This window comes from Passer montanus, unplaced genomic scaffold (assembly GCF_014805655.1).
Source record: "Passer montanus isolate IOZ18808 unplaced genomic scaffold, ASM1480565v1 scaffold12, whole genome shotgun sequence".
In the NCBI taxonomy this organism is placed as follows: domain Eukaryota; kingdom Metazoa; phylum Chordata; class Aves; order Passeriformes; family Passeridae; genus Passer; species Passer montanus.
The window spans coordinates 12,279,167-12,306,813 of record NW_024358722.1 but is presented as its reverse complement, the minus strand read 5'-3'; the positions used below and the strand labels follow the sequence as shown (position 1 = coordinate 12,306,813).

The 27,647-nt window shown below is 43.4% G+C and overlaps 1 protein-coding gene across 3 annotated transcripts; it reads right to left on the bottom strand.

Moving 5' to 3' along the window:
• Window positions 1-6,588: 6,588 nt before the first annotated feature.
• DTL (denticleless E3 ubiquitin protein ligase homolog) lies at window positions 6,589-27,554 on the bottom strand. Of its 3 annotated transcripts, XM_039697889.1 has the most exons (15): window positions 27,435-27,554; window positions 26,500-26,616; window positions 26,127-26,188; window positions 25,915-26,035; window positions 25,379-25,444; window positions 23,702-23,814; window positions 22,965-23,038; window positions 21,917-22,020; window positions 20,875-20,979; window positions 18,902-19,014; window positions 15,338-15,427; window positions 13,446-13,584; window positions 8,816-9,681; window positions 7,788-7,927; window positions 6,589-7,338 (listed from the first exon to the last, which is right to left on the bottom strand). In XM_039697889.1, exons 5-15 carry the CDS (start codon window positions 25,407-25,409, stop codon window positions 7,314-7,316), a joined length of 1,800 nt encoding a protein of 599 aa, XP_039553823.1. In that variant the 5' UTR covers window positions 25,410-25,444; window positions 25,915-26,035; window positions 26,127-26,188; window positions 26,500-26,616; window positions 27,435-27,554; the 3' UTR covers window positions 6,589-7,313. The 3 variants fall into 3 exon arrangements, with proteins under 3 accessions (XP_039553823.1, XP_039553822.1, XP_039553824.1); XM_039697888.1 differs by lacking the exons at window positions 7,788-7,927; window positions 27,435-27,554 and having other exon boundaries at window positions 26,500-26,591; XM_039697890.1 differs by lacking the exons at window positions 22,965-23,038; window positions 23,702-23,814; window positions 25,379-25,444; ... (2 more) ...; window positions 26,500-26,616; window positions 27,435-27,554 and adding an exon at window positions 22,769-22,879.
• Between the last annotated feature and the right edge of the window lie 93 nt (window positions 27,555-27,647).

Below are 27,647 nucleotides of genomic sequence, written 5' to 3'. Positions count from 1 at the left end.
GGGCATCCCCAGGGGTATGGCCACCCTGCTGCCCTGGCTCGTCAGGGTGTGCCTGGCATGAAACAGCACACAGAACTTGTGCTGGGGGATCTAATGACTCATCTGCAGCCTTGCTAAGCAAAACCCACTATCTGTGATAATGCAGTTGATAGCTTCCTGCTACACACTATAGATACAGAAATGTAAGAGACTAACAAATTGCAACCATAGTAGAGCAAATTTTTGTTCTGTGTTATGGCTTGGTGAGTGAGGCTTTCCTTTTCTGTGGTTGTTTCAGTCTTGTTTCAAGGTGGGGCTGGGTGCTACTGCAAATTTCACTTCCTTGCCATCCGCTTGCATCATGATTGTGTCAAAACTGCCCAGAGAAAGTAGAAGTGCAGCTGAGATACAGCTGAGCAAGATTAAACTGCTCTTTTTGTTTGCTCTGTTTATCTTTTCCCTCACCAGTGCACTTCCCTGCATTCCTCTGGTGCACTTTAGAACAAATAAGCCTTTTGAAATTATTCTTCTAGCATACAGAGAAAGCACCTCAGGCAGTCATCAAAAACCCAGGCACAATTTAAGTGAGGCATACTGGCAAGAAAGAACAAAGGTGAAGCTTTTTGCCCTGAAAAAGTGTGAAGCTGACTGTTGCAGTGTGATGCAGAGGAGATTTTGTTAGGAAACACACACAAATATGGTCATGTAAAATATCACAGAAGATATTCACAATTCTACTGGCAGCACTTTCTTGCTAATGATGGTTTGAAGCCTAAATTGGACAAGAATTACATGTGATTATTTATCTACTGCTTTTTTGTCTATCCGTAGGCTTAATAAAGTATTGACTTCATCACTCTTCTTGATATGAGTTCCCCTCTCCATAGTGTGGCACTTCCACTTGCCCCATGTCCTGGCCCTTCAAAAGATTCATAAGAAGTTCTGTAGGTCTCTTATATTTAAAGATGAATATTGACTGCATAAAAATACATTGGTACTTAAGAGTTGAGCTGGGAAAGTATGCTTCTAAGGTATCATTATTTTGCCATGGATGGGATGCTGCAGAGTCTTACATATGAATGTTTGATTTAGCACAGCATGACTTCAGTGTGGAAAATGAGCAATGTGCAAGCACACAGCACAGGGCACTGAGAAAGCAGACAGTGTTTGCATGCATTGATCTGTCTGATGATTTGATAAATTCGTAGGTTCTGCCTTTAAAATAGCATAGGGGAGTTTCAGAGGCTAAAATTTGAAGATGCTAGTCTTTCCCTAAGTGAGATTTTTGTTCTCATTAACTCAAGCTTCATAGTTTCCTGTGGTGAAAAAGTTTCCAGTTTGATGACGACAATGCCCAGACTGGATGCCAGGCCAGGAAGGCAGGTGACAGCAGTGGGAAGCCAGCTACAGTTACACTGGGAGCTGCCACCAGTGATACCTGGGATACAAAGACCCTATGAGGAAATGATATCCCTGTGTGCTGGAACCTGCTTGGAAGTAAGTGTAGGGAAAATAAACAGCTTTGGTCGTGCCAGGTTTAGTTGGGACTGCTTCCCCTTTCAACAGCTATTCAAATGCCACTCTATTTTTAACATTCAAAATATTTTTACAGCACAGTTTTGGCATGCATTTTCATACCATAGTTTGGAAGGGCTAAGCTAAGGTTTTGCTTTTACTTTTTAGAATGAAACCAGAGGTATAATGCAGCAGCCTCTTCAGCCAAGACCCTGCCAATGAATGTGATTTACATTGTAGTGGGATAGAGAGTGAGTATAAATTAGAATCTAACACCTGAAATACAGTGAGCAACACCTTCCCTTAGCGTGAACAAGCAGAGCTGTGATGTCAGTGGAGCCTGACTGATTTATATCTGTGGGAGTCTGGCCCTTTGCCTGCATAACTCCTATTGGCCATGGCTGACAGGTCCCAAAACAGCCTCCTTTTCTGCTTCTTTCCTCTGGCTGCCATGTGGTGCTCAGAGGATATGTCTTGTAGAATCAGAGACAGCACATCAGGGGAATGTTTTCTTCTTCTGCCTTACCCTGATCCCAGCAGGTGACCTTGGCATCAAAAATCACCCATCTCTGCAGGTATGTGCAGGGCCAGATCCTCAGTGTGGATCCCTACACTTAACCCCTGCTCTGTTTAGTGAGTCAAGCTTTATGTTGAAATGTTCACTGTGCCAGAGGTCCTTGGAAGACAAACTCCTTCAAACATTGCTACAGAGCCTGCCTGGAAGCTCAGGCAATGGAGGCTCCTCAAGGGTTCAGGCACTCCTGAGGGTGAGTGGGAAGCTGGAACCAAAAGCTCCGATGTCTGACTTTGTCACATCCTGCCCACATTGCAGTGGCTGATGCTCCCCTACTTTGCTCAGTGGTAGAGCTCCATTTTGTTGTTTTATTTTTATTAGTTCACCAGGTTATAATGTGAAGCAGGCGTGATTTGAGTTGTGAGCTGCCAGCAAGCTGTCAGTCAGCTGCAATGGATGTGCTGTGCCTTGGTCTCTGTCAGCTGATCCTGAAGGAGCAACTGAAATAGTTTATTGAGGTGGTATCACTGCACCCCGACCCAGACCACAAGACTCTGTTCTGGTGTTGACAAGAACAATGTACCACAGTGAATTATGGTAAACCCTTTCACCTGGTCAATGTGAGATTGAATTAATCTTGTTCACAGCACCCAAGTGTGGCTAAGCAGTGGAAAAACTCAGATGTCAGAGAGAGAAGGGGCTTTTCTACCGAGGATAAATCATCAGCAGGGTTATAGCCTGTTTGGTAAATAGGCTGAGAAGCTGAAGAAAAGCTGAAATACCACTAAACAACCAGAGGTGTTCAGGAAACCACTGTGTGCTACACTTTGTAAAATCGAATAGCTGCCCTGTTTTGACCCAGACGTGGTTAATCTTCAGCTGCAGATGAGACACTTTGTTTGTAGCAGGCAAAGGCAGCCTGCAAGGGGCTTCAGTTAGATGCAGAACCCCTACTATCAACAAGAATAATCCTTGATTACTAAGAGCTGAAGTCCTTGCCAGGAAGAACACATCTCCAAGTTTACACTCTTATGATCAGAAGGATAATCTATCAATAATCCATTTTTTATAAGGAAGAAGAACTGGAAAAGCTGTTTGTGAGCAGCTGAGACTGCATTTTGTTGGTTGCCAGTGCTGAAAGGATGTATTATCACAGTCCTGGGCACTTAATCATTGAGTGGAGTACACAAAAATAGCCAGGAAAGTTGCAGGCTGTGCTGAATGGGTTGAAAGGTTGTGGGAACATGTTCTGGCACACCCTTGTGCTGTGGTGAGATACACGACAAGGGGGCAGGGGAGAGAGCATTTCAGCAGGCCTGAGCAAAGAGGATATACTCTTGTTTCCATATAAACCCTCTTCTCTCTTTCTCTTAGCATCATTTTGCTTCCTGGAGCAGAAATAATTTCCATTACTCATTCAGGGTAACACATTTCTAGTGCATACAATGTGGAGATGTCTTAGCAGCAAATCTAGGGTCCAGTTCAAATGCTGGGAAAAAGCTTTAGTATATTACACAATAAAATATTTGTAAACACAGATGACTTGAGTTTAAGAGGAACTTTGGTCATCTGGAAAATAAACCAACACAAAATTACAACACGACAATAAATGAGCCAAGTAGGGAACTTGCCTGTGACTCTTAAAAAACCACCACAATTGCAAGAAAAACCCAAGGCCATTGTTGGAGCAGCAGGTACCCCAAGGAAAATAGGATTAAGAAACATTTGGTTGGCTACCTGTGGTATATATTAAGAAACAGCCCATAAACCCCAGTCATTGTACCACAGTTAATATCAAGTTAGCTGCCTTGCTGCCAAACCAGCCAAGGCATGAATACTAATGCTGCCCTCAGCTGCCACAGAAATTGTCTCTTTGCATAAGAGGAGTGAAGACCTTTTGTCCTTAACTTGCTTGTGCCAGGACTAAGCCAGGAGCTCCAGCTGCATCTGCAATCAGACAGGCTCTGCTTAGCAGCATTGAACTCGCACCATTGTATTTAAAACTCACTCTTCTCCGCCTCCCAGGGAGAAGATGAGAGGCAGGCTGCACGCACGCCCTGTGGTAAGGGTGGCCCAAGGTGGTGTCCCTGCTGGGTACACAGCAAGCCCATAAAAGCACGGCCAGAAGATGGCTTTTTGAGCACTTCAGCTGTGTGAGCACAGGAGGGGACCCAGGGGCAGCAGCGGGGACAGCAGCGGGTGGCGGCTGCGGGGCAGGGCTGTGCCCGCAGAGGTGGAGGCGCAGGGATGCAGGCACAGCCCCACAGACCCTCTGGGGCCAGGAGCGGGAATATTCGCGGTTCCATGGGCCGCATACGGCAGGAAAACAGAGCAGCAGGGCTTTGTACAAACCCATAGGCAGTGCAGTTCTTTCTCGCTCGGCAGAGCGGTGAGGAGGGCTCTGCCACCAGGAAGCAGGAGCAGCAGCAGGGGTCCCTTCAGCCCTGGATGGGCAGAAACACATCGGCAGCCAAACCACAGGCTGTGTGACTCAAAACCAGAGCCCTTCTCTGTGTCATGCTTTCTAACGGGTACAGCTGGGGTGCCGAGATGAGGAAGTTAAGAAATTAATTTTCATTGACAGTTTTTCTCCTGCTGCCTTCATGCTTGAGAATATCCTTACTTTAATGTTGTACCACTCCCCCAGCACTCTCGCGTTACTTTCTTCAAGATTCACCTCCGTAGTGGAGTTACTGTAGGGCTGTTTGAATAGCTGTTCTTTCAGAATAGCTGTTTCTGAGCAACCCAGTGCAAACCCTGAAACTTATTCAGGCTTATTCTGAAACAAGAAAACCTCATTCCGATGGATCTCCATACTGTGTCATCTCAAAACTGACCTATTTTCAGGAGTTGATTGGGTTAAATCAAAACAGGTGGAAGAAGAGTGTCCACAAAGAGAAGAATCAGGAACAGCCTGCAAATTCACACCCTCTCTTAAGCAGAATGAATTGGCAAGCATGGACAACTGTCCCATTGCACAGAGGGGAAAAAAATAGGAGTATATAGATGTGAGTCTGATACAAAGGTGCAGCATGGGCCTCCCAGGCCCTGCTCTTTCTTCTAAGCATCTAACTGGATGAGTATTAGTTTCTCCAGACACTTGCCTGTCTTATGCAATGAACTTTGTTCTTTCACACTTACAGTGATTATTTTCCCCCTACTAACTTGTGCAAACATCAGCTTTCTCTTTATCACTCTTCCAGTCCTGCTTCTTCAAACAACTGGATGTGTACAAACAGCCAATTCCTTATGATGTAACAGTTCCAATTTTCATATAATTGCCTCGCTGTCAGCTACCAACAGCAAATCAGTCCATTCAAGCAAACAAGAACTCATTGCAGTTATGTCAGTCACAGGTTGTTTTCAAGAATCCAAGGGATCTCTTGATCTCAGTATACAAACTATCACTTCCTCTGTCAGTGAATCTATGAAAATCAGCAGGAAATAATGGTGGCGACACTGAATAATTCACTAATACACTCTGGCCGTATCTGCTAAACTCCTGTCAACACAGCCTACCTTGCTGTTGCTGGAGCTGGCTTTACAGTCAGACTATCAGTAGTCTGGTTTTTGGATACTTAACACCTCTGGCAAGAACGGGAATAGGAGAATAAACTGGTATTTTTTTCATAATGATGTTACAACTAGAGGGATAAAACCCCAACCAAAACAATTTGTCACAGTTATAGGCACGTGGATGTAAGAATTATCAGCTCTCCTAGGTCAGCCTTGTCTTTGCTGCTTGGGTTTGGGTCCATCTCCTCCTCTGCCTCACTCACAATACAACGTGAGAGCACACTCATGAGGCAACCAGGGAGTTACATAATTTATGACCCAAATGAAAAAATCCAGGGATGGCACAGAAGTGGGTGGTTGAAGATGCTTTGCCAAAAGATTCAGTCATTCTTCAGACAAGAGAAGTAAACCACAAATCTGAGTGAAGTAAAGACAGAGAGTGGCTTTGGTGTTAATGTAAGTGGAGCTACTACTGTGGCTCTTTAATGTGAAGGAATGAAGCACTCCAATGGCTGTTTTGGGTTTTGTATGTAGAATCTCTTTAGCTCATGAAAGAAGAGAACAAGGTGGTTGTCCTATGTTTGGGCTTTCTACAAACAGGATAGAAGATCTAATATAGTATAAATGTCTATAACCCAGACTAAAAAGTGAGTAACCTGAGCCAACAGCCAAAGGACAAAGCTAAACAAATTCAATGTCAGTCTTTTCACAGTATCTGAACTCTAGAACAATTTATGTACAACTGTAGTGGACCTGAAATCATGCAAAGCATTTAAATCAAAACTGAACAACGTCAAAAATAAGAACTGTTGTAGACTCAACAGAGTTAAAAATACTATATGGAAAAATTAAGATGGGGTATTCAGACTTCATTACACATAATGCTTTCTGATCTTGGAGTCTTTGTCTAGGTGCACAAGACTGGAGTAATGTGTCTTCCTGCTGTACTTTTAGTCCCTGGAATTTTTCCATAAAGCACCAATGAAGATGGAAAGTTAGTTATTCTGATTAGAAAAATATGGAACTCAGAATGAGGCTTAAAATTTAAAGGTTATCTTCAATTGCAATTTTGCTTTTTTTCTTCAGGGTTCATGCTGTCCTGATATCAACAATGCATTATTCTATAAAACAACTGTCATGAAATGTTTGAGTAATTTTAGAAGAAATTACATATCAACTCTTTCATGTTTGCTTTCCCCTCAACCCATGCTTTGCATTGTATTTGGCATTTTATGGAGTGCAGATGAAGACCAGTTCATTATGGGTAAAGCTGCTCTTTGAAGGACAACACATTTATTTCTTGTAGTCTGAGCCATACATAACTCAGAGGGAAAAATGAGAACCAGCAGGAGTAGTGTAGTTTGAACAGCTTTAGTAACAGTTTGAACAGATTTAGTAACATAAACTGACAACCTATACGTGCCTGTCAACAATACATAGCAGAGCTGAGTCTGTCCTTGGACCAGAACAGTTGCCATGTAGAAAATACTTTGTTTATGAAAAACCACAACCCTAACGAGAACCACAATCCTCTCAGAACGAGACCATGAGGAAGTATTGTGTAGATTTTACACACTCAACTCACTTCAACTGAAACAGCTTTAACAATGGGAAGACTAAAACCTCGACTCTATGAAGGTCTGACAACAAATTGTGTAATCCTGGTGCATTGTTGTTGGCATTGTTAAGTCTGGTCTTGATACCCTGGTGTCAACGTTCCTCAGGTGTAAGCACCACACGCTGTTTCAGTCATTCTGTGGCTTTCTGGTGAAGTATGTGCAGATCTTCCTCATGGAAACTGAAGTAGCTGCAGCCTAGCAAGAAAGAAAAGCAAAACTAGCACGAAACATTTTTAGGTGAACAGCTCATATGTTGCAGGGATCTCAAAAGTTTCCCGTCCATCATTGCCCCAGTTTGCTTGGCTTCCCAACTAAGAGAGTAAATGAAAGGTTCTTTACTACAATCTGTCTCACAGGTAAGAGTATCTACAATACTGTCTAAATCCTAGGGTTGTCCCACTGCCATGAGAAATGCACTCCAGCTGCAGTTTCAGCTTCCCTACAGCAGGTAAGAGAGCCGCAGATTTCCAAGATACAGCAAATTCAATGAATGCTGTTGGGTGTTCCTGGCATCTCCTCAGGCTATGAGAACAAGACAGGAGCATCCCAAAATCTGAACCAGAGCACACTGGGCAGGAAAGGTAATTGTTCTATAGTAATCTCTCTCCAGGGAAAATATCTCTGTCTTGTGTTTAAACACATACAGCATAAAGCACAAGTAGTCACAAGTAGTTGTAGGTTTCCTATAACCAAGCTTTCTTGGTACAACTACAACGTGAAGGGTCCAGCTGCTATGAATAATTTCAGGACCAGTGGTTTGCCCAGGTTGTATCTGGCGGAAGTGCTGGAAGGGATAAAATCAGGTAAGAAATGAGATAAGCCTCAGTGATGGCAACAACTTTTAGCATCAGATATTCAAGAGTACAACTAAGATTGGATAACTGAAAATTTACCTAACATTTACTGAAATGAGACTTGGTCAAAGACACTGGAGGACTTGGGAGTTGCAGGTATAAGTCAAGTTTGATTTGTTTTAAAAAATGTAAATGTAATATCCTAGTAAAGCCCTCATACCAATGTTTTTAGCTGCTTTATAAGCTTAACTTTAATTTCAGATCCTAGGATGAGCTCTGTCCCAGCCCTCCTGTACACCAAAATTAGGATGATGTAGGTCAAATCCTGCCCTCTCACTCTTGCACACTTCTTGCTTTCTTCTAGTTTTCCATTGAAGGAACTGAAGGCATTATTTAATGCCCCACAGTTTTAACATGGGTAACAAATTCTTTTACTACCTGAGCTGGAAGAGAACTTAGCTTTTTCTTCCAATATTTAAGTGGATTTCCAGTAACATAAACAGGCAGATGTGATGGTGAACACATAAACAGGAGATCTGCCAGGAAAGCTGTTGGCAATATTGTGCCTCTCAGAGCAGAGCTCTACTTAAGATGGTTACATCCTTCAAACATCCAGCTGGGAGCTGCAAGGATCTCTGAGCTCCTGTGTAGCTTAAGTCCCTTGAAAATGAAGGACACACCATAAAAATTCTGTTTCTGCGTGGACAGGATTAGCAGATAACAGCATTAATGTATCCAGCTTATTTAGGCCAGAAATCATCCCTTTTGTCCATAGTCAAAGGGATCAGATAATTCTTTGTGTCTGAGCAGGAGGGAACAAACAAAGGGAGAGGGGCAGCTAGGGAGAACTTATTTCAGTTGTTGGCTGCCCTACTTACAGTTTTCGGTGAAGTGGCCACTGCCACAGAGTCCTTTCTTTTGGTACCAGGACTGCAGGATGACAGGGGTCTGTCTGATGTGCTCTGGCTGCCAGCTGTGCCAGTCTGTAACTTCTCTCCCAGAGCGGACAACCAATTTTTTCTTTCAGGAGAACTGTTCTCTTTATCTACTACTTCAGGGTCTTTCCCACGTGGAGATCTGAAAAGATCAGGGGAAGTTTGAGTGCCTGATGGATTAGTAGGGGTTCCAGAAAGGGACGGCTCTTTTGGGCCGTGGCTGGAGCCTTCATGGTCGTTACACAAGTCAGCCAGGCTGAGAGCGTCTTCATCAGAAACTTTTTGGTCTGCAACCAAGTGACATAAATTCAGCTTGGATTTCTTAGCTGCATGGTCCAGCTCAGTCACGCAGCTACAGTCCTGCAGACACTTCTGCCCTGCATCAGCCTCCTTGCTGCAGTCAAGCCTTCTCTTGGCACACTTTTCAGATTGTGGGACTTGAGGAGGGCAAGCAGCTTCCAGGAGACCCTGGGTGACTTGAGTGACTTCTGCCAGGGCTTTTCTAGGAGAAGGAGCCTTTTTCTCCACTTCTGGAGGAGAAGAGCACGGAGTCTTTGTAACCCAGTGTTTGATGGACATTTTGGAGGAAGGGATCAGCTTGGGGGATGCAGAGGGGCTGGTTCCAGGTGGCTTGGCTGGGGTGGAGGCTCTGCTGGTCGGCGTTTTGAGAGCGGCAGTCGGCGTGTTGGTGGGCAGTGGACGGTCTCCAGAGTGAGTGGGAGAACAGGCAGCAGGCTGTGGTGGGGAAATGCACACACTGCCCGCTGCCAGGGCCTTGGCAGGAGTGCTGTGTGGGCTGGCTGGTGGCCCTGGGAGGGGAGAAATAAGTAGTCTGATGAGGAACACAAACCAGCAGATTAAGGACAGTCTTTTTGAAAACACCCCTTCCAACTAGGAGATGAATCAGTGCTGACCCTGTGATTCACATATACCCTTTTGAACTAAGAAGCTGTACACATCCCTCTAATTTTGGTTAAACTGGTATAAGTCCTGTATAAAATCCTGTATTACACTGATAAAGCATAATGCAGTACATTTGTGTAATGTCTGACATCTATCCCTTCAGCACTGAGTGCTCTTACATGAGCTACAGCCAAAATGAACAGACAAAACCAATCCTGAATGTTCCAAGTGTATCTAGCCTTGCTGGAGGTTTACATTTTGCTTTTCCAGACAACTGCCTGGCAAAAAGGCTGGTCCCCACCTACCCTGCATCTTTAACAGCTCCATAACTGAGCTGATGGACAAAGGTACTGCAAGCAGGTCCCACGGCTTATTACAGTACTAAGGAAGCCTTACACTGTGATGCCCTAGCACCTGAATAAAGCTCCTAGTCAGGTGTTACTGGCTGCAGATTTTAAAGACTTTTTGAAGTGAAGGACATAGTTTCATTCTCTTGTCTTTATGCTAGAGGACTTTCTGCAATGTTGTATTAGAATTGAGACAGTAGTTATTTACCACACCCAGGGAAGCTTGAGAAATTCTTCATCTACTGAACAAGGACTTAATTCCAAAGGAAATAAAATCTCTCAACAAATGATTCCCTGACAGGTATTTCACAGTGGCTTCTGAGCTCACCAGCCAAGATATAAATGCCCCTGCTTGTAAAAGAAAAATTTTGAACACTCAGAAACACCAGTCATAGGCAGGGAGATAAGGACCTCACCAACAACAGTGGGAATCATACACAGCAAGGATCTCGGTCTGCAGCAATATTAGAAAGTGTTATTTTAATTTTTTCAGATGTTTTTATTTCCAGCCCCCTCCCACAGGAACACATTAGTAGGTCTGTAAGATTCCTGCTTTCTCATTCACCTAACTCGTGGTGATACAATTAAATGGGGTAGTGCCTTAAGTTACTCTGTGCACTTCCACTGCTGGGCACAAGAGCACTACAGTTTTTGTGTATACCAGGAGTTTAATCCAAACTCCCCTCTTTGAGCACTAGTACTGCACTATAAAGCACTTCATTAGAACAATGAGAAGTCTAGTGTGAGCAACCTGCCAGTTTCTTTGCAATGCTAGGCTGTCTCACAAACAACATGTTGAGTGAGCACCTACAGGCCTGGTTACTTACTACACTAAAACTCTTCTGATCCTTTCACTGTATTATCTAACAAGTATCCAAAATACAAGTGCTGCATCAGAACAAAATTGAATAGGATCCCATATTAAAAGATCCCACTACAAATAACTTCAACACAAAAAACAGAGTTAAAGGCTCCTTTCCTGGTAAGATATGCTACTTCGTAACAACTTGCTTCAATCTGGGCAATGCAAATATAACTGCCAAGATTTCTTCTCCTAATCTTTGGTTTAATGAGCATTTACAAGACAATAATAACTCAGCTGGGAAATTAGTTGCTCACAAAAATCTAAGCTCCTAGAGGGGAAGAAAACAGCAAGCTCAGCACCTCTTGATCCATAATGACTATGACAAATTCATTCAGCAGAAATATTGCATGACTAGCTGCATATGAGCACTTTGAATCCCAAACTGGTCTGGAAGTTATGCTGCGGACACACTGGATAATGGAAAAAGAGTTATCCAGGGAGTAGGATGAGTGTCATGCCAAGAAGCAAACACAAATTTGAGATAAAGAATATGAAGATCAGGCTTTTTTTTTTTTTTTTCCCTAAGACTGCATGCATGATTCAGGTTCCTACCAAGCCAGTTTGAAGCTGTTTCCATTTATGCTGCCACTGCACATGGTACCATACTGCAAATACCTGCAGTCAACCTGCATCACACCAAAGCAGGTTATTTTGGGTGTTTCCGACCTTCTCTGCCACAAATCTTTTAGAGCAGTATTATCAATTTCCAGATTTAAGATTCACAAATTGTCTATGCACAGGCCTGCTCCAGAAATTTGGTTACACAAAACCACAGAGAAAGTAGTACAACTTAAAGAAACCACAGAAGTAATTGCCAAATAGGAAACTCTGGTTGCTACACTTGATGATATAGGTCAACAATCAATACACAACCTCAATCTCCTAATTTGTTCGTCAGAAATGGGTGGGGAACCACCTAGATTCATCCCAGCAGGTCTGAAATAGTCCTCTGCTTGCCAGCTCTGAATTAGTCTCTGCAGACAACTCCTATATTCTAACAGCACGTGTTTTGTGTTCAAGAGCCAAGGTCAGCAGGAAGCCTGCTCTTGTGTTTGCAGTGTCTGTGTACTTCCTCTTCCCTCCTGTGTTACTTTAATGCAGCAAGAGCAAGGAGAAATAAGTATTTTTTAATGGCATTATTGCCAAACCTGACTTATAAAATTTTCATGGATAAGATACTTTAGATCTCATGGTTTTGGTTTAAACCTATGCTTATTTCTGTTTTTCTGGCACTAAAACACGAAGGTATTTTTGAGCGCTCTCTGAGGGCTCAAAAAACAAAACAATTTTGCACACACAAAACAATTACCAGCTATGTAGTGGTCCTGGCACTCTCCCTCCCATTGTCCTGCAAACTTCCTGCTAGACTTGTTACTCACTGGTGAAAGGTTAGAGGTAATGTTATCCCATTAGTGGGATTTGGAAACCTTCAGCCTTTATTTGTGCTAGCCAAGACGAAATTCATTTGGAGGGTGGCTCGAAAAGATAGGTGGAATGCAGGAAGTCACAGCAGCAGCTGCTGGGAAGCTACTGTATTCTTAGTTTCAGAGCTACTCTACAGAGAAGCTCATCTTTCTTCACTTTGGGGAGAGGGCAGCTCTCCTCCTTTCACCTCTCTACTGCAACGAAATGCAGGTAACAGACAAATCAAAGTTAATATTATGATCAGGGTTCCTTTCTTCTGCTCTAAGGTACTACCTGCTTAGTGACTCCCTTCTCTACACATCTGCTTACTAGCTCAGAACATGCTGCACAACTTGTCTGAGTGCCCAGGCTTTGTAGAAAGGTACTGCATTTTTCACTAGACTTAACAGATTAATTCTGGGGCATTACAATCATCATGATTGTCTACATGTTTTTTTTAAAGTACTTTCACTACACAACATTTCATTTGGCTGTATATGGTCAGTACCATTGACTGAAGCTGAAGAAATGATAGCTGCACCTGAAAAATTACTCTGTGCACAGTTCAACTATACGCAGAAGCAAACAGGTCAGAGTTCCAAGGCTCTCCATATGCTGTCAGCCCTTTGCTGGGTAAACTACCAAACTAGAAAAAGCATATGATCTTACTGCTCTCAGTTAGTATTTGACAGGGAAATAAAAAAAAAAAAGTGAGTTGTTGCTACAGTGACATCTCCTTAGGCTGTTCAATTATCAAACTCTGCTGAAACCCACTGAAGATCTGGCTGCCCAACAAGCTGTGTCAATGAATATTTGCTTTGCAGTCTGGCCATACAGACTTTGCCACGCTTGTAAGCCACTTCAGCCAGCTTGTCCTGTTGATGGCAGAAGTATTCACAAGTAGAAGTTCTTGTCTGGCTATATGAGTAATTGCCTAATATGAGACAAACCTCAGAAGGCTAATAAGACAAGCCAAAGGCTTTTGTTGGTACAGAGAACCAACAGACAAAATTCAGCAGCCATGTTGCAGAGCAAGATAGCTCAGGGGGCTTACCTGCTCCATGTTGCTCTTCTGGTTTCTTCTGAACCACCCAGCCCACCAAGTTGGCTTTCCTTGATACTGATTTCTCTTCCTTAGGACAACGTTGTAAACGCCAAATCCTCACAGTGTTGTCATCAGAGCATGTGGCAATCTAAGTATAAATTTGTGTGTTAGAGTAACCAGGGCACATTCTATGGATCACTGGCTGAGTGAACCAGAGCAGCTCCATCCAACACACAACACCAGTATGAATGATGGTGAAGCTTGACTGAAGGGGTACAAGACTGACCATTAAACAATGAAAACAACCCAACTTTGTTTCATTACTGCACCAGGCACCAGTATTTGTTTTAAAGCAGGCAAGGCTGCTGCACCCATATCTTTCTGCTACAGAAATCTCAGCCACCAGCAACCATTTGCTTTGCATGGCTATGTCAGAAACACTGCTCTGCTCAGGGTATGGCACATTTTGGGATTTCAAACCCTCGTTAGACAAAAGCAGCCATGATCCTTTGTGCACCTGCATCTTAATCTGCCTCTTTTGCTGAGGACCTCTTCTGCTTGGGGACAAACATTTGCAGTACACCAAGAGGGTGACATTGGATGGCTGCTGCATGAGCTGTGCTATCTCTTCAGTCAAATGTCAGCACAATCTGACAGAGAACCCAACTCTGCCAGGAACACAGCTCCAGAGCCCCACTGCAGCATCACGTGCTCCAAAAAGATCTCTGGAATCCTGGCCAAAGGAGCAGCACCCATCTAACCCACACTTTATGGCTGTCTTTAGGCAGATTAGCTGGCGACTCAGCAAGAAATCAATAAGTAGAAAGAAAAAGGAAATGCTGTAGTGAAAGTTCACAGCAATCAGAATGGGGCAAGTGTCTCTACTCTGACTTTTGTCACACTAATGTTGTCCCTACCAAAAGCAACCTTGCTCCTCAAATCACATGAAGCAGCTTCCTGATCTGTCTTAGCTCCATAGTTTTCACTTTTCCTCATGCTTTGGCATCTGAACAATGGCTGACTATTTCTTTCCTGTGTCAGTAGCAATGTGAAAGGCTGAATTGGTCTGCATTTCCAACACATCACAATCAGGATGCTGGGCTACCTCTAGATCACAGATTTCATCTGAAATGCCAGTTCTCATATTGTGCATCTTACACAATGAGAACAATTCCTGATGTTTCCCTGCAAGACTCCCACCTTCCTACACTGTAATGCTTTTCTGAAGCTCTGCTGCAATGGAAACTAGGGAAAGAAGCTGACTTCTTCAACATCGTGGGGTGGAAGAAACTCTGGCTATCTGGCTATCATTAGGACACTGCTTGGGATTTTTCAGGGTTATTTCTAGTTTTGAGCTAGGCCAAACATTTGAACTAACTTCCTACTTCAGTTGTTTTCCTTTCAGTGACACCTGGTGCATAACTACTGACCCAATTTCACTGGAGGCTCTTTTTGCCATAAAAGGAGCTCTGATTTTGAAAAGAGGTCACAATGAAAAGTGTTCATATGTTTTTAAAGGGCATTCAAAACTTCTTGCCACTCTGTACAAGACTAGCAGATGGTGGTCAGAGGGAAAGGAAGATGTGAATATGGAACAAAAAACCAAGTCTTTGGCTTATGAAAGCCCTGATTAAATTATTTCATAGTCTTGTCTCTTATAGGTAGTATCAAACTCTCATCAGGAGAGGTCTTTTCTCATTTTCAATTTCTTAGGATTTCTCAATTAGCCAAAATTATCTGAAAATATCTGATACATTGTACTAATATGACAAGGTTGGATTTCTGTCTCCTAAATGAACATTTTAGAACTGATTGACTAAAGTTTTCCTCCCCCCCAAAAAATGCTGTTGTCACCTCACATCTACTGTTTTCCAGTAAAAACCATTTTGCAGAAGACAAACCTTAGTGAAGTCTGAAGGACACCAAGCAATGGAGGTAACTTCCTGAGAGTGACCAAGGAGCATCCATGGAGGAAGGCTGGGCTCAGAAACCTTAAAAATTTCACAGAAAAACAAGCAAACAGTCAGAAGGGACACAGCCTAATATACGTCTTCAAGAAAAGCCCCATGTCCCACCTGTAAAGCATGTGGATACTTCCCATCTTTCCTGTCTTGAAATGCATAAATCAAATGCTCTCAGCCTGTCATCATGAGGCAACAACTGAGGAACTCCTCAGCAGCAGTTCATGGAAACACTTGTTCAAGTCCTGCTACACACAGGAATTCTGCCTCCAGAGCTGACAGCCCAGAACATGAGACAAGCATTTTAAGTACCTCTACCTGTTCCAGGTGAGATGCTGGGAGGCTCATATTCTGAATTGGGTTAGGCAAATATATTCTGCTACAATTTTACCAATGTCCCAATCACAGGTCAATGGTTTATTAAAAAATTGAAACCACTGCCAACAAAATCTCATAGATGACCCTCCACTAGCTTCAGAACTGGCATTTATGAAACTGCAAGTGCCTGTTCCTTCTCCAACCAGCCAGCTGCAGCAGAGACCCTCTTAAGAGTCCATAGGAAAGTTCTCTCAATCACATTCATTCAACTGATCTCCATTTCTCTCACACTCTTCATAAAAATCTTTCTCCTGTTCTACAGTATTGCTACTTATCTTTGACTTCTGCTCCTGTAAGTGACAGACAGAGCTGAAGCCAGCATTAAGTGGCCCAAAGGAGAAAACACACACACACACTCTGATTCTATCCAAGTCAATCCTTTCTGGAGCTGAGAGTCACCATCATTGATGTGACATTATAAGGGAGATTTATCAAGGGGATTTAGATAAGGTTTAGATAAGGGAATGAACAGATCCTTTACTGTCTGGGGAAAGGAGTAGACATTACATATAGGTTCCAAAGGAAGATGCAAGACTTTGGGGAAGGCTACTGATTTACATTTTTCTCTTGTAGATCATCCACAACAGCCTGCAAAACTGCAGCTTCAGAACTTAAGTTGTTTTGATACAAATATGGTCATCTTAACAGGACCCTTTTTTCCCCCTGGTATGATAGAGGCAATTACTTGACTAAATATCCACTAAATGCCTTGGTCAGAGCATTCCTTTCACTGCCAAAACATGCAATAGAAATTAAATCCTTATTTAGGGAATAAACAGGAGATCTTTGTGCAGAGAACACCTTCACTTACAGTTAATAGCAGTCTTGCTAATATACATTCATAACAGCCAAAACAGTGGTCCAGTAGCCACTGATTGCTGGAAGGAAAGCAGAGGAAGGGAATTACTCTTTCTAGGACACGGTGGTTTTACACTATAGCAGTGTACATTAAAGGAACTATACCCAATTTATATTCCTGTGAAGTGAAGAAGAGTGCAGAGTTATGGCTGTGTCCACTGTGTTTGGCAGAAGACTGTCAGGCAGTCTGCATGTTAAGTCAGGATTACCCACAGCACAGGCTGCTTTTTGTGCCTGAATTGACAGGATATTGTTGGGGAAGTGAGGCCTATTGTGGCAAGGTTAAAAAGAGAAACCTAGGTAATGAGACCTTTTTTAGTTACTCCTCACTGGAAACAGCTGTTACATCAATTTTCAAGATGCAGCCTAAAATGGTGTCTATGGTTTTGTGCACCATATGATACAGAATCCCCTCCATTCCAGGGCTGGGACACACCAAAGCAAAACTTGATACAGTTTCCTGAGAGTGATCCACATCAAAGGATTGAAAGAACAATGGAAGCACAAATCCACAAATGGCATTGTTTTATTACCAGGAAGGTACCTCAGATAGGCACCATCTTTATGAAGAAAAACCTCTTTGCTCTTCAGCTTGTATAACCTTATGGTTGTTCAAGAGTGAGAGTTCATTAATTGATGAACTTTTAATTAAAAGAAAAACCAAACCAAACACAATAAAATAAGTGTTCATTGCCTGGAAGTGACTTGTATATGAAAACAGACTGAAACAGCATCCTTGTCAGCAATAACTTCCATCCACAGTGTTTCTCACCCAAACACAAACGTAGCACTGCTGTAAAAGTTTCTCAAAGACATCATCTAAGTAGAAAAGGTCTTCCTCTGCATTTTATTCCTCTCTAGATACAGAAAGAGCTCTTCATTAAGGTCATTATAACATTATAACATATAACTACTCATGCATAATCTAATCACGGTTTTATTCACAGCATAAGAAATCCTCATGCCATGAAAAGATACGATACGTTTCAGAGTTAAATCTGTCAACATTTAAATTAAGAAGTCTCTGAATACGACAGATCTTGAAAGAGACAAATGCACTGGAAGTCCCACTTTCTAATATGACTATGGTACTAAAATAAAAAAAATTGATAATTCATTTTATAAATATGCAATACAATCTGTCACTCATATGTGATAGCAACAGAAGCCTTCTGTACATGAGTACATTTTAAATGTGCTCAAATGCTTAAATTTTGAGGTATAATGACATCCTTGAATACCCTCAACTGAGTCCCAGCCTAGTTCCAAGAAAGTATCAAAACACGTGAATGCAAAAGGCACAACTCAAGCTCACACAGGCATTTTTGCTGAATTTGCACAGAACACAAAGAAGGTTAAAATTACACCATTTGGCACAGTAATCCTGCTACCACACTCCTGCCTCCACTGAGTGAGCAACCCAGCTGCTTCCAAGTGTTCTCCAAAATAAAGAAGCTACGTGCTCCAGCCACAACCTCAGCAGGCTGACCCTCTCCTCTGAGAGGTTTGTATTTTGCTTTCAAACTCATTGTGAAATGGATGGACAAATCAACATTCCCTAAAAGTTATTCCAAAACTTTAAGAGGCAGTCGCCTGTGGTTTCTGTCTGTTCTACTTCAGTAAGGGCACTCTGTTCCCATATGAGGAACATGAAGAACAGAACTTGAGGCATGCCTTATTCTGAGGTGCCTGCTACTATCTTGGTGACATTTGCATTTCCTACACGTCATGGCAAGATGTTAAGTGACAAAGGCCCTGAGCTGTCAGACAGTGCTTTGGAATTTTGCTGAAGGCTCTGGCTGAGCCCTTGCTGTAATACAAAGGCTTTAACTACTGTAAATTAAGCATGAGATAAAGCTATGTCTGAAGCAGGAGCTGGAAAAAAGAGGTGGAGGGAAAGAGTGCCCTTTAAAACAATTAAACTTTTAGGTTTCTGCTAACGTGCTCCACTGCTAACTATGAAACGAGAACTGTCTGTCTACTTGTCATAGCTGCCTGAATCAACAGGACTGAAAAAGGATTTTAATGCCCATTAAAACCAGATTAAGAACAGCAATTTGCAATAAGCAGCAGTGATGAGAGACGTACTGATGGCAGGAGGTTAGCTCTGTTTTACATTAAGCAATTACATGAAGCCTTGACAGCAACATACACAGTCCAGGCACAACACGCCAGGAGCTAGCCCCATGCTGCTTTGGGTAGGATTGGGAAGCAGGGAGTGTTCTATGTGAACATGAAAAGCAAAAGCAGCTCCCCCCATTGCCTCACCTTCCAGATGTACGTGTTGCAGTCACTCGAGCCACTGACCAGGAACTGGTCATCTGGGCTGGTGCTGGATTTGACGTAAAAGGTCGAATTCTGGTGTCCACTGAAAACTGCCACTGTGAAGAGAAAATAAAATACAAAAGTAAGTAAACTCCCCACTAAATGCATAGCCCTGGAGTCAGCTGTGCAAGGAAGGCTGATCTTACAGGCTTTTCCTGCCTAGCCACATATCCTTTGGAGAAAGTGGTTGCACTGCTCCTTTGCTCTGAGGCCCTGGCAGCAGGAAGTTTTTATTATTCATCTGGAGCCCTTAAGGCTTCCCAAACAAACCAATGGCAGTTTCATTAAAGCTCTACCTGACCCACATCACAAGCAGGCTCAGCCCTCACCTGGGCTGCCCCACTCCTCTGGTTCAGGTTCCCTGCCTCTTCCTCCCCCAGCCGCCATCACCAGTCCCGCTCCATCAACAAGGGCAGTCCTGCAGCAAGAGCCTTCTTCCACACAGGGGGCAACAAAGGCACTGGCTGCTCCTTCCTCTCACTGCCAGGAGCTTTGTTTAGTCAGTAAAACTTGTATTTCATCAGTCACGTTCTCCTGTATTTAAAGCCTTAGTAGTGTTTGCTAAAGCCTTGAAACCATCACCCTAAATGGCCAACATTCCCCTACCACAATGGCCTTCCGCTGGCACGAGAGCCGAGTGTCATCTGGAGTGCTTGGCTGCACCATGTCCTGTCCTCTCATGGGGCACAAAGCACAAGTTTCCCAGGGCAGCCCCAGGCTGGGCTGGCACTTCAGCCCTGTTTAGTAGCGGCTTTCACAGAGGAAATACCCCACAGACCAAGAGGACACGTGGCCACCTTCAGTGGCCTTTAAAGAGTTGCAAAATACCCTTTGATTCTTTTTGCCCACAGCTCTCCCAGTGCAGTGACCATAAGACAGCGAATGCCTTGCTAGACCAGGCAGCAAGTGCTGTTACAGGAGGATTTCCCGACCAACTAGAGCTGCCTCAGTGCTGGATGAGAGCAGCTGCAGCCGCGGTGAGGGCGGCCCAAGGGCGGGCAGGCGCTGCCCTCTGCGGGAGCTGCACGCCGCGCTCCGAGGAGCCACGGCACAGGAGCTCCATCCATCCTGGCTGCACACACAAGGCAAGAGCTCCGTGACAATGGCCAGAGCCTGCTCCTGTGAGGGACAGGCCAGGCAGCCCACCCCCACAGAGCAGCCAGCGGCACCCGGGGTTAACCTCAACAACCAAGCTATTAATATTTACTACTCGCAGCACTTCTGCACTCTGGAAGCATTCCCACCCACCAGACTGCCTTCCTGAAGAGCAGACAGAAGGACACATTGTTCATTTAATTTCAGTTAACTGAGACACTGAGAAAAGGCAATGGAAAATAAATTATGTGTCTGGCTGGAATGCATCTAACAAGTTTTGCCACCGGCCTGTGGCAAAGCAGCTTCGTGCACCAAAGGCTCAGGGCCATCTTGTGCATGTAAAGGTCACAGCTGCAGAGCTGAAGGAATCCAAAAGGATAAAGCACCTCAATATGCTGGGGATCCTTTCTTCCAGAAACTGTGGTATAAGTTAAACTGAAAAGACACCTTAAAATATCTGAAATCATCAGGTGATCACTTTCAGTGGATTCATATCTAAAAGTCTGACAAATCAGTGACTGCCAGCAAGCAGAGGATTCAAACTTGCTTCAGGCTGGAGAGCAGCCATTCCTCACTGGATAACTAGAGCTAACATGCAAACTACCATCAGTCTCTGTCTGGGTAAACCAGTATCTGCTATTAATTTCATGTGGATAGCTTAACACAAAATGTGGATCTGTCCTGCATAGCTTTAGAGACAGGAACATGGAATAGGTTTCCTTCATGTTAAACCTGGTCCCTGTCTCTGTCAGAGGGAGTGCCTTTCTACACTCTGTAACATCTACACTTTTAGCAGCTATTTCCACAGATATCATGCTTACCTGGAGTGGTCCTTAAACTTGTCATATTGAACATGTAGATATTGTCATCAGTGCAGTTAGCAAACAGATTGGTACCAGTGGAATCCAAAACCAGGCTAGAATATCCTACAGAGAAAGAGAGAAGTTCTTCAGAAGAGAAAAAATTCGAAAAGAGACATTCTCAAAAAAATGCCCAGAGAAGGAAATTTGGAAAGGATCTGTAAAATGTATGAGATTGTAATGGTAAAGTTTCTATGTTTGACAGAGCGTTTGCTGAAGAAGAAATGTTTCTAGAATAACATCTACATTTTCTCATGAGAATTCAGGGTGGTATTTAGAAAGGAATTGCACCTTCAGAACAGGCAAGTGATTTATTTGATAGTTTCAAACAGATAACAGGAACAACCTCTTTATTTTTGGTCACTGCTTGTAGAAGCAGTGACCAAAAATAAAGAGAAACCCTCATGCCTTGATAGAACACGCCATTCTCTGATTTGCTAGTGATTCAGATTCAATAAAAATCTTTCCCTGCAGGCAAATTATTTCACAACTACCTTCCTGGGAGTGACACTGACTATTACCACATTGATCAGACAAATCAGGAATTACTGCGTTGCATCAGGGCATTGTAAGGCATTAAAGATACAAAGAAGACAGAGAAACATGAACAAGCGTGCTATCATTTTTGCTAACAGTTTCAAGAGGTGATAATATAAAAACACAGTCTATTCTGTTGTCTTTGGAAGATACAATGCAAAGAAAGTTCAATATGAATTTTACTCATGTATAGAAATGACTAGCTAAATTCCTCATCAAGAGCTCTACTGTTCCTCCACTGTTTATGAAAATGCACTGCTGAAGCTTCTGCACATTATTATCATTGGTGCAGTGATATTAAAGTGAGGCATGTTCACTCTTCAACTTGAAAATTTGATATTGGCAATCAAAATACCCTGCAGAGTTTGCCAGTCTGATCAACAATTGGCTATAAAGATAAGAAATGTCACTGATAGTACTTCTTAAATTCACTCTGCACTGTAACAAATCCATGTCCAGTGCTTACCAAGCTTGCGAGTGCTGGTTCCAGGGTAGCAGAAGGACCTGACGGGCAGCGGGTCCTGACGGAAAGCAGTGTAGTTCCTGCGCAAGTCCCACACTTTGATCACACTGGAATAGAAAAGCACGAGTGTCTTCAGCTTCCTAATTTCCCTTTCCATGCTGATAAAGCCTTTTAAGAGCACAGAAATCGGGTTGCTGTTGACTGAGGAGTATCCAGTGCTAAGGAGACAACAGCTGAGCAGGAGCAGAGCAGAGCCGTGCAGAAAGCCAAACAATTGCTCTGCTGGCCATGGGTGAGGAGGCAGCACTGCCTTCTGTAACTAACACAAGACAAGACAAAAGCCTAGAAGCCAACTTCCTTCAACTAGTAAAAGGAAACACATGGGTGCATTTATACTTCTGACAAGTAGTTTTAGTTTGTAGTTTTAAGAATTAAGTCTTCCAATTTTTTTACTTGCTCTTTGGGAGCAAGTCTCTGTCATGAACCATAGGTAGGACGATCAATCTTATCTGCCTCAGAAAGGCTCTGACCACATGGAACCTGCTAAAAAATCAAGTCCAAGAGGATCATTTCCATGCTGATAATTAAGACAGTTTGCTCAAGCTCCAAGATGCTGCAAGGGATCTGGCACCTAAGAGAATGCATCTTTTGTAACTCAAAGCAACATTTTCTCAGGCACGCCTACACATGTCCAGGCTCTGACCACCCACCCACTCACATCCATAAAGGCTGTCTAACAATAGTCTGTCTATGTGTGGTCTCATAGGTTCATGAGAATAGAGTGAGAGAGAGAGAGGGAAGAATTGCTCTCATTCTGCCCCATAGCTAAGACTAAAATGAGCATTTACCACATACCAGAGTTTGTCAAGCACTGCGGTCTCCAGTAAGGAAGCAAAGCCAATGCAAGCTGGCAGCATAGCTGTTGAGTCCACCTAGGAGTAGCTCTAGGCCTTGCTGGCCACTGAGTGATCTTAGAGAGAAAAATCTCCCAATCTTTTTATGCCACTGCGCACACAGAATAGACAGGAAAGCAGGCATCTCCCCTCCTTACCCATCAACAGCTCCTGCAGAGATAAGAGTATGCTCGTCCTGAAGCAGCACCACAGTTACACTCTGCTGGAAATCCTTAAAAAGAAGAAAAAAGAACTTTATTTTCTTTTAAGGTCAGCAAGATCTTGCTGCTTAGTTCAAGGCCATGTGAATGCCAGTAAAACCTCCTCCTAGCCAGACAGCAGAACATAGAAACAGCAGATGTCATTTAGGACACAACAATGCTTTGAACACTCCCACCAGTGAAATTGCTGAGACGTAAGTGTTTGGGCAGCAGTTTGAGATTACACCTTTCAGCTCACAGATAAGAGAGCTGCCTTCATCCAAAAGTTTAACAGATTAAAAATGATCAGGTCTTACTCCAGTAAGGCAGTAATGTGCCTGATCAAATTAAGGGGGGTAAAAAGGACAGAAAAAAAAATGTACAACTCTCCATATCTCTCCCCTCAAAAAGGGAATGCTGGCCACTCCATTCCTCCAGGAGGGGTGGAAGAAGATGTATTTTCACAATGCATTTGCCCAAAGTTGGCTTTTATGGCACGTGGGTTGTTAGGCAACTAAATAATGTCTAAAATTAGCCATTGCAAATGACCATGACAAAAAACCCTACCTGTGCAAATATAAATGGAAGCATTTACACACACAAGCCACATATTTCTCACTATATTTACTTAGGAAGAATTCTGTGAATAACACTGTCCCCAGAAGAGACATTTTGTTTGTTGCCCAGATACCCACCACCAAGGGAGCAAGTCCTCTCAGGTTCTGCCTCTTCTTTAGTTTGGAAGGAGTCTGCCTGTCAGCCACGTTGTGTGCTCCATTGATTTGATTCACCTGCCTGTAAAAGCCATCTGAAAGAAATCAAATGCAGTATTGCATTTTATTTAAATGGTATGCTCTGTCTCACCCCTCCAAAATGTACGGTATATTCTAAGCCTGTGGTCCTGCCCTGAACCATCCTGTGTCTGTAATCCCATTGGCACAAGTCTGATTCCACACCCATTTTCATTCTCCCTCTTAAGCCTTGCGAGCAAGACCAGCCGCCCTTTTAGCCTTTTCCCCCCTCTCAGCCTTCCTCCCCTCTTGTCCCTTCTCTCCCCTAGGCTCCCCCTCCTTCTTTCCCCTCAGTAACCATGCTGTTCCCGGGAATGGGATCCCCAATAAACCCCCATCTAATCAGCGCCCTCAGAGGCCATGTGGAGTCTCCTTGCCTGCCTGCTGCTGCCAGTGCACTCTCAGCCTAGGGGGCCCTCTGGGGACTCCCTGGGATGCTCCCCTCCAAAACGAACCCCAACAATCAAAGACATCTCAATTAGAAGTTTACTTGCAATTTTGCTGTCGCTTTAATAAAACAGGCATCAGCTTGGAATGAGACCTAAAAGGTGGCTTAGGTTAACCTTTAAAATCATTACTGTATTCTGAAAACAAAAATTACTTACATACAAAACCAGTGAGAAGAACACAGTGCAAAAAACTAGAAGTCAGCGTAGCATGGACAATGAAACCAAAACGGATCTGGGCAGGCTGCCTTTGGAAATTGTTACCCCTTGGTCTGTTTTTCACATGCATCCTGGTCTGGAGTGTTCAACCCACCTCATCCCAAGCAGAACTGTGCTCACTGGAAGATTTCCAGTGCTTTTCTACTCTATTTTATAATTTCCTGTTTGGCTTTTTTTCTTGTTACCTTATGAAATGTACTGCCTTACTGGAGTAAGGCAACTTTTCTACTTTTTTTCCCCTACACCTTCCACCTCAATCATGTGGAGTCAGTCAACTTTTCCTTCACTTGCCTGTTTGAAAAGCCAGGGAACCTGATACAGATGGAAGAGCAAGACATTGTTCAGGCAAAGAAACTGCTGTGGCAGAGCAGAGAACTGGGAAATGGCATAAGGGGAGGGACTGGAGAAGGAAAAGCTCCAGGAAGCAGAAGAGTAGAATGAGCTCACATATTTATAGGAGGTGCTTCCACAATATATTGAGCTGCTACCAGCACCCACAAGCTCTTTTTTTCTACGCTTTCTGCCTTCCTTCCTAATCTGGCAGGAGCCTTTCCAGCTTTTCCTCACCCCTCTGGATGTCTGTGACCTAAGCAATCTCTCCTATCTCATCTGCTTTTGCACTGCCCTAGCAGAATGCATTCTGTCCAGCCACACCTCCTGACCTACACACAATTATCAAACCAGCCTGTGGTTTGATGCTGCACATCTGGGACTGCTGAAAAGTGGAGAAATGTATTACACACAGATAGCAGAGATACCTATTCCATCCTCTTACAGTACCTAAAGCACTACAGTTATCTGAGAATCCTCTGCTGCCTACATTGTAATCAAAAGCACCAGCCCAAAAAGCCCATCTGAGCAGTCCTTTTACATGAGATTCCAAGCTTTTTTGATACATATCTGAAAGTTCACTTACCTTTCTTGTTGCACCTGGTATCCCAAACCATGATGTTTCCATCTCTTCCTCCAGTACAGAAAACAGCTGAGAGAAAAGAATGTTATTAGCTTCCAAAAGCATTTATTTAATTAACTGAATGCAGTACAATGCCATCTATGTACTTCTGGCTCTTCTGTCCCAACACCTGGGATGCCAGTCCTGGAAATACAAAACTCAGGCCATTGTTTTGCCATGCTTTTTGACTAGTTTCCTTACTCTTACTATCCTTTTCTTATTCCCACTAGAGAAACCAGCTTATGGAAAGCATATTCACACACTTGGGTATGGAAGCAGATATCCTATCTTATCTTTGCCTAAGATCAGAAATGTGCAGATTTTAGCATCAGGACACCATCAAATTCCAACTAGACAGTTTTGCTTTCCTGGCTGGATCACTGCTCAGACCTGTGCTATTGGTACCTCTCAGTTTCCAAAGCCCTTTTTTAGCCCTTAAAGTACTTTGCCAGGGGTAAAGAAGAAGGGAAAAACATACAACAGGCAATATCAACATTTACCTTTCTCAAATCTAGAAAAGGCAACTGACTTGAGGCTGCACTGGTGACCTTTGCATATGCCAAGAAGCTCGCCAGATCGCACATCCCACACCTTGGCTGTCTGATCTCCTGAAGCAGTGACCTTCAGAGGCAAAAATAAAAAGCTTAAGTCATTTTCTGTACACAGTTGCCAAAGCATTAAAAAAAAAGTCAGATGGCAAAAGACTGCTTACAATCCTGTGTTCCCCTGGCACCCAGGCAAGGTCAAATACAGCATTTGAGTGAGCCTGCCATTCTAACAAGAAAACAAAAACCGAGATTAGTTCAGTGCATCAGAGCATGGTATTTTGCAGAAGATAAGTGGCATCAGACATTAAAATCAGAAATCTTGTCAACAGTTTGCCTTAGCCATGAAAGACAACACAGAACAATTCACCTGCTACTGTTGATTTAAAAGAGTGCATTCAGGCTGCTGCTTTGTAAAGAAGACTCGGCAAAGTATGTGGAAGGAATAAAGTACTGCCTACAATTTATGTTTTAAGGACTTGCAAAAAGCTCTCTTTGATTCCAGCAAATCCCACATTTGCCACATCAAACGATGATAACCTTCTATACAACATTCACCCTTAATGATGAGCTTGCTGGTGGTCTGTGCTTCAGTATCATACAGTCTGACAAACCCTTCTTCATTTGCAACTGCCAGGACGTGCTCCAAATTTGGGGCTGAAAAGAAATTAAAACATATTATGTTATGTAGCTAACACAAAATCATGCTCAAGCTCTTTGTGAAAGCACAGATGCTTTAAATAGGGAATGCAGCAAACATAAAACTGTGAAATAAACAGCATTTACATAGTAACCTAAGTGTTAAAATACAGAAATACTGGCAAGAATTTTTTTCCTAGATGCTCCATTCAGGAATGACTATACATGGGCAACCAAAGGGCTCCAGAAGCAACTTTTGAGATGATCCCTCTTTTACCCACTATAATAGTTTTCTGTATCTAGAGTACCTATCATCTACAGCCTCCAGCATTTTCTGTTATCTGACTTGAAAAAGCAGGAAGTCACCTTAGAGAAATGTAAAATGTCATGCCAAAACTAGAGAACAATGAATGAAGAAGAAGTTTTGCCCTAAAGATCCGGGAGCTTCATTGCTTACTCCTTTCTCCCATCATGGGGAAATGCTGTGTGTAACTGCCTGGTAACATCCATCCACCTCTGATTTCTACCTAATGCTCTCCACCCTATTACAGCTTTCATATATTTTGAACAATGCCCAGTTTGTCACCTCACTGACAGTGTAGCCTCACACTGTCACCAAGAGGACAGACCTTGAAACACACACAGATGAGACACTAAAATAAGTGCTTGACAGTTGCTTCTTTGAGGGAATACTTTCCATCAGTATCTAGGTGCACCACGATGCGAAGTTTACCACAAGCACACGGCAGGAGTAAGCTCACTTTAAAACAAGGAACTGCAGACAACAGAGCCCATACCCTGGGCCCCACCAAAGGTCTTTCAGGAGGCGACTTTACCTGTAGAAAAGGTGCAGCCGAAAGGAGGCACCGGCTTTCCCGTCTCCCCGTAGGACAGGTGGTCATCTTCTTGGCTGCACTGGAAGCTCTCCAAGACATGCTGCAGGGGAAGCGCTGAGCACCAACCTACAAGGAGACAGACATCCCCGTAAGCGCCCCACGAGCCCCGAGGCGGCGGGGCGCGGCGGGGCACGTTGGGTTCGGGGGGCACGG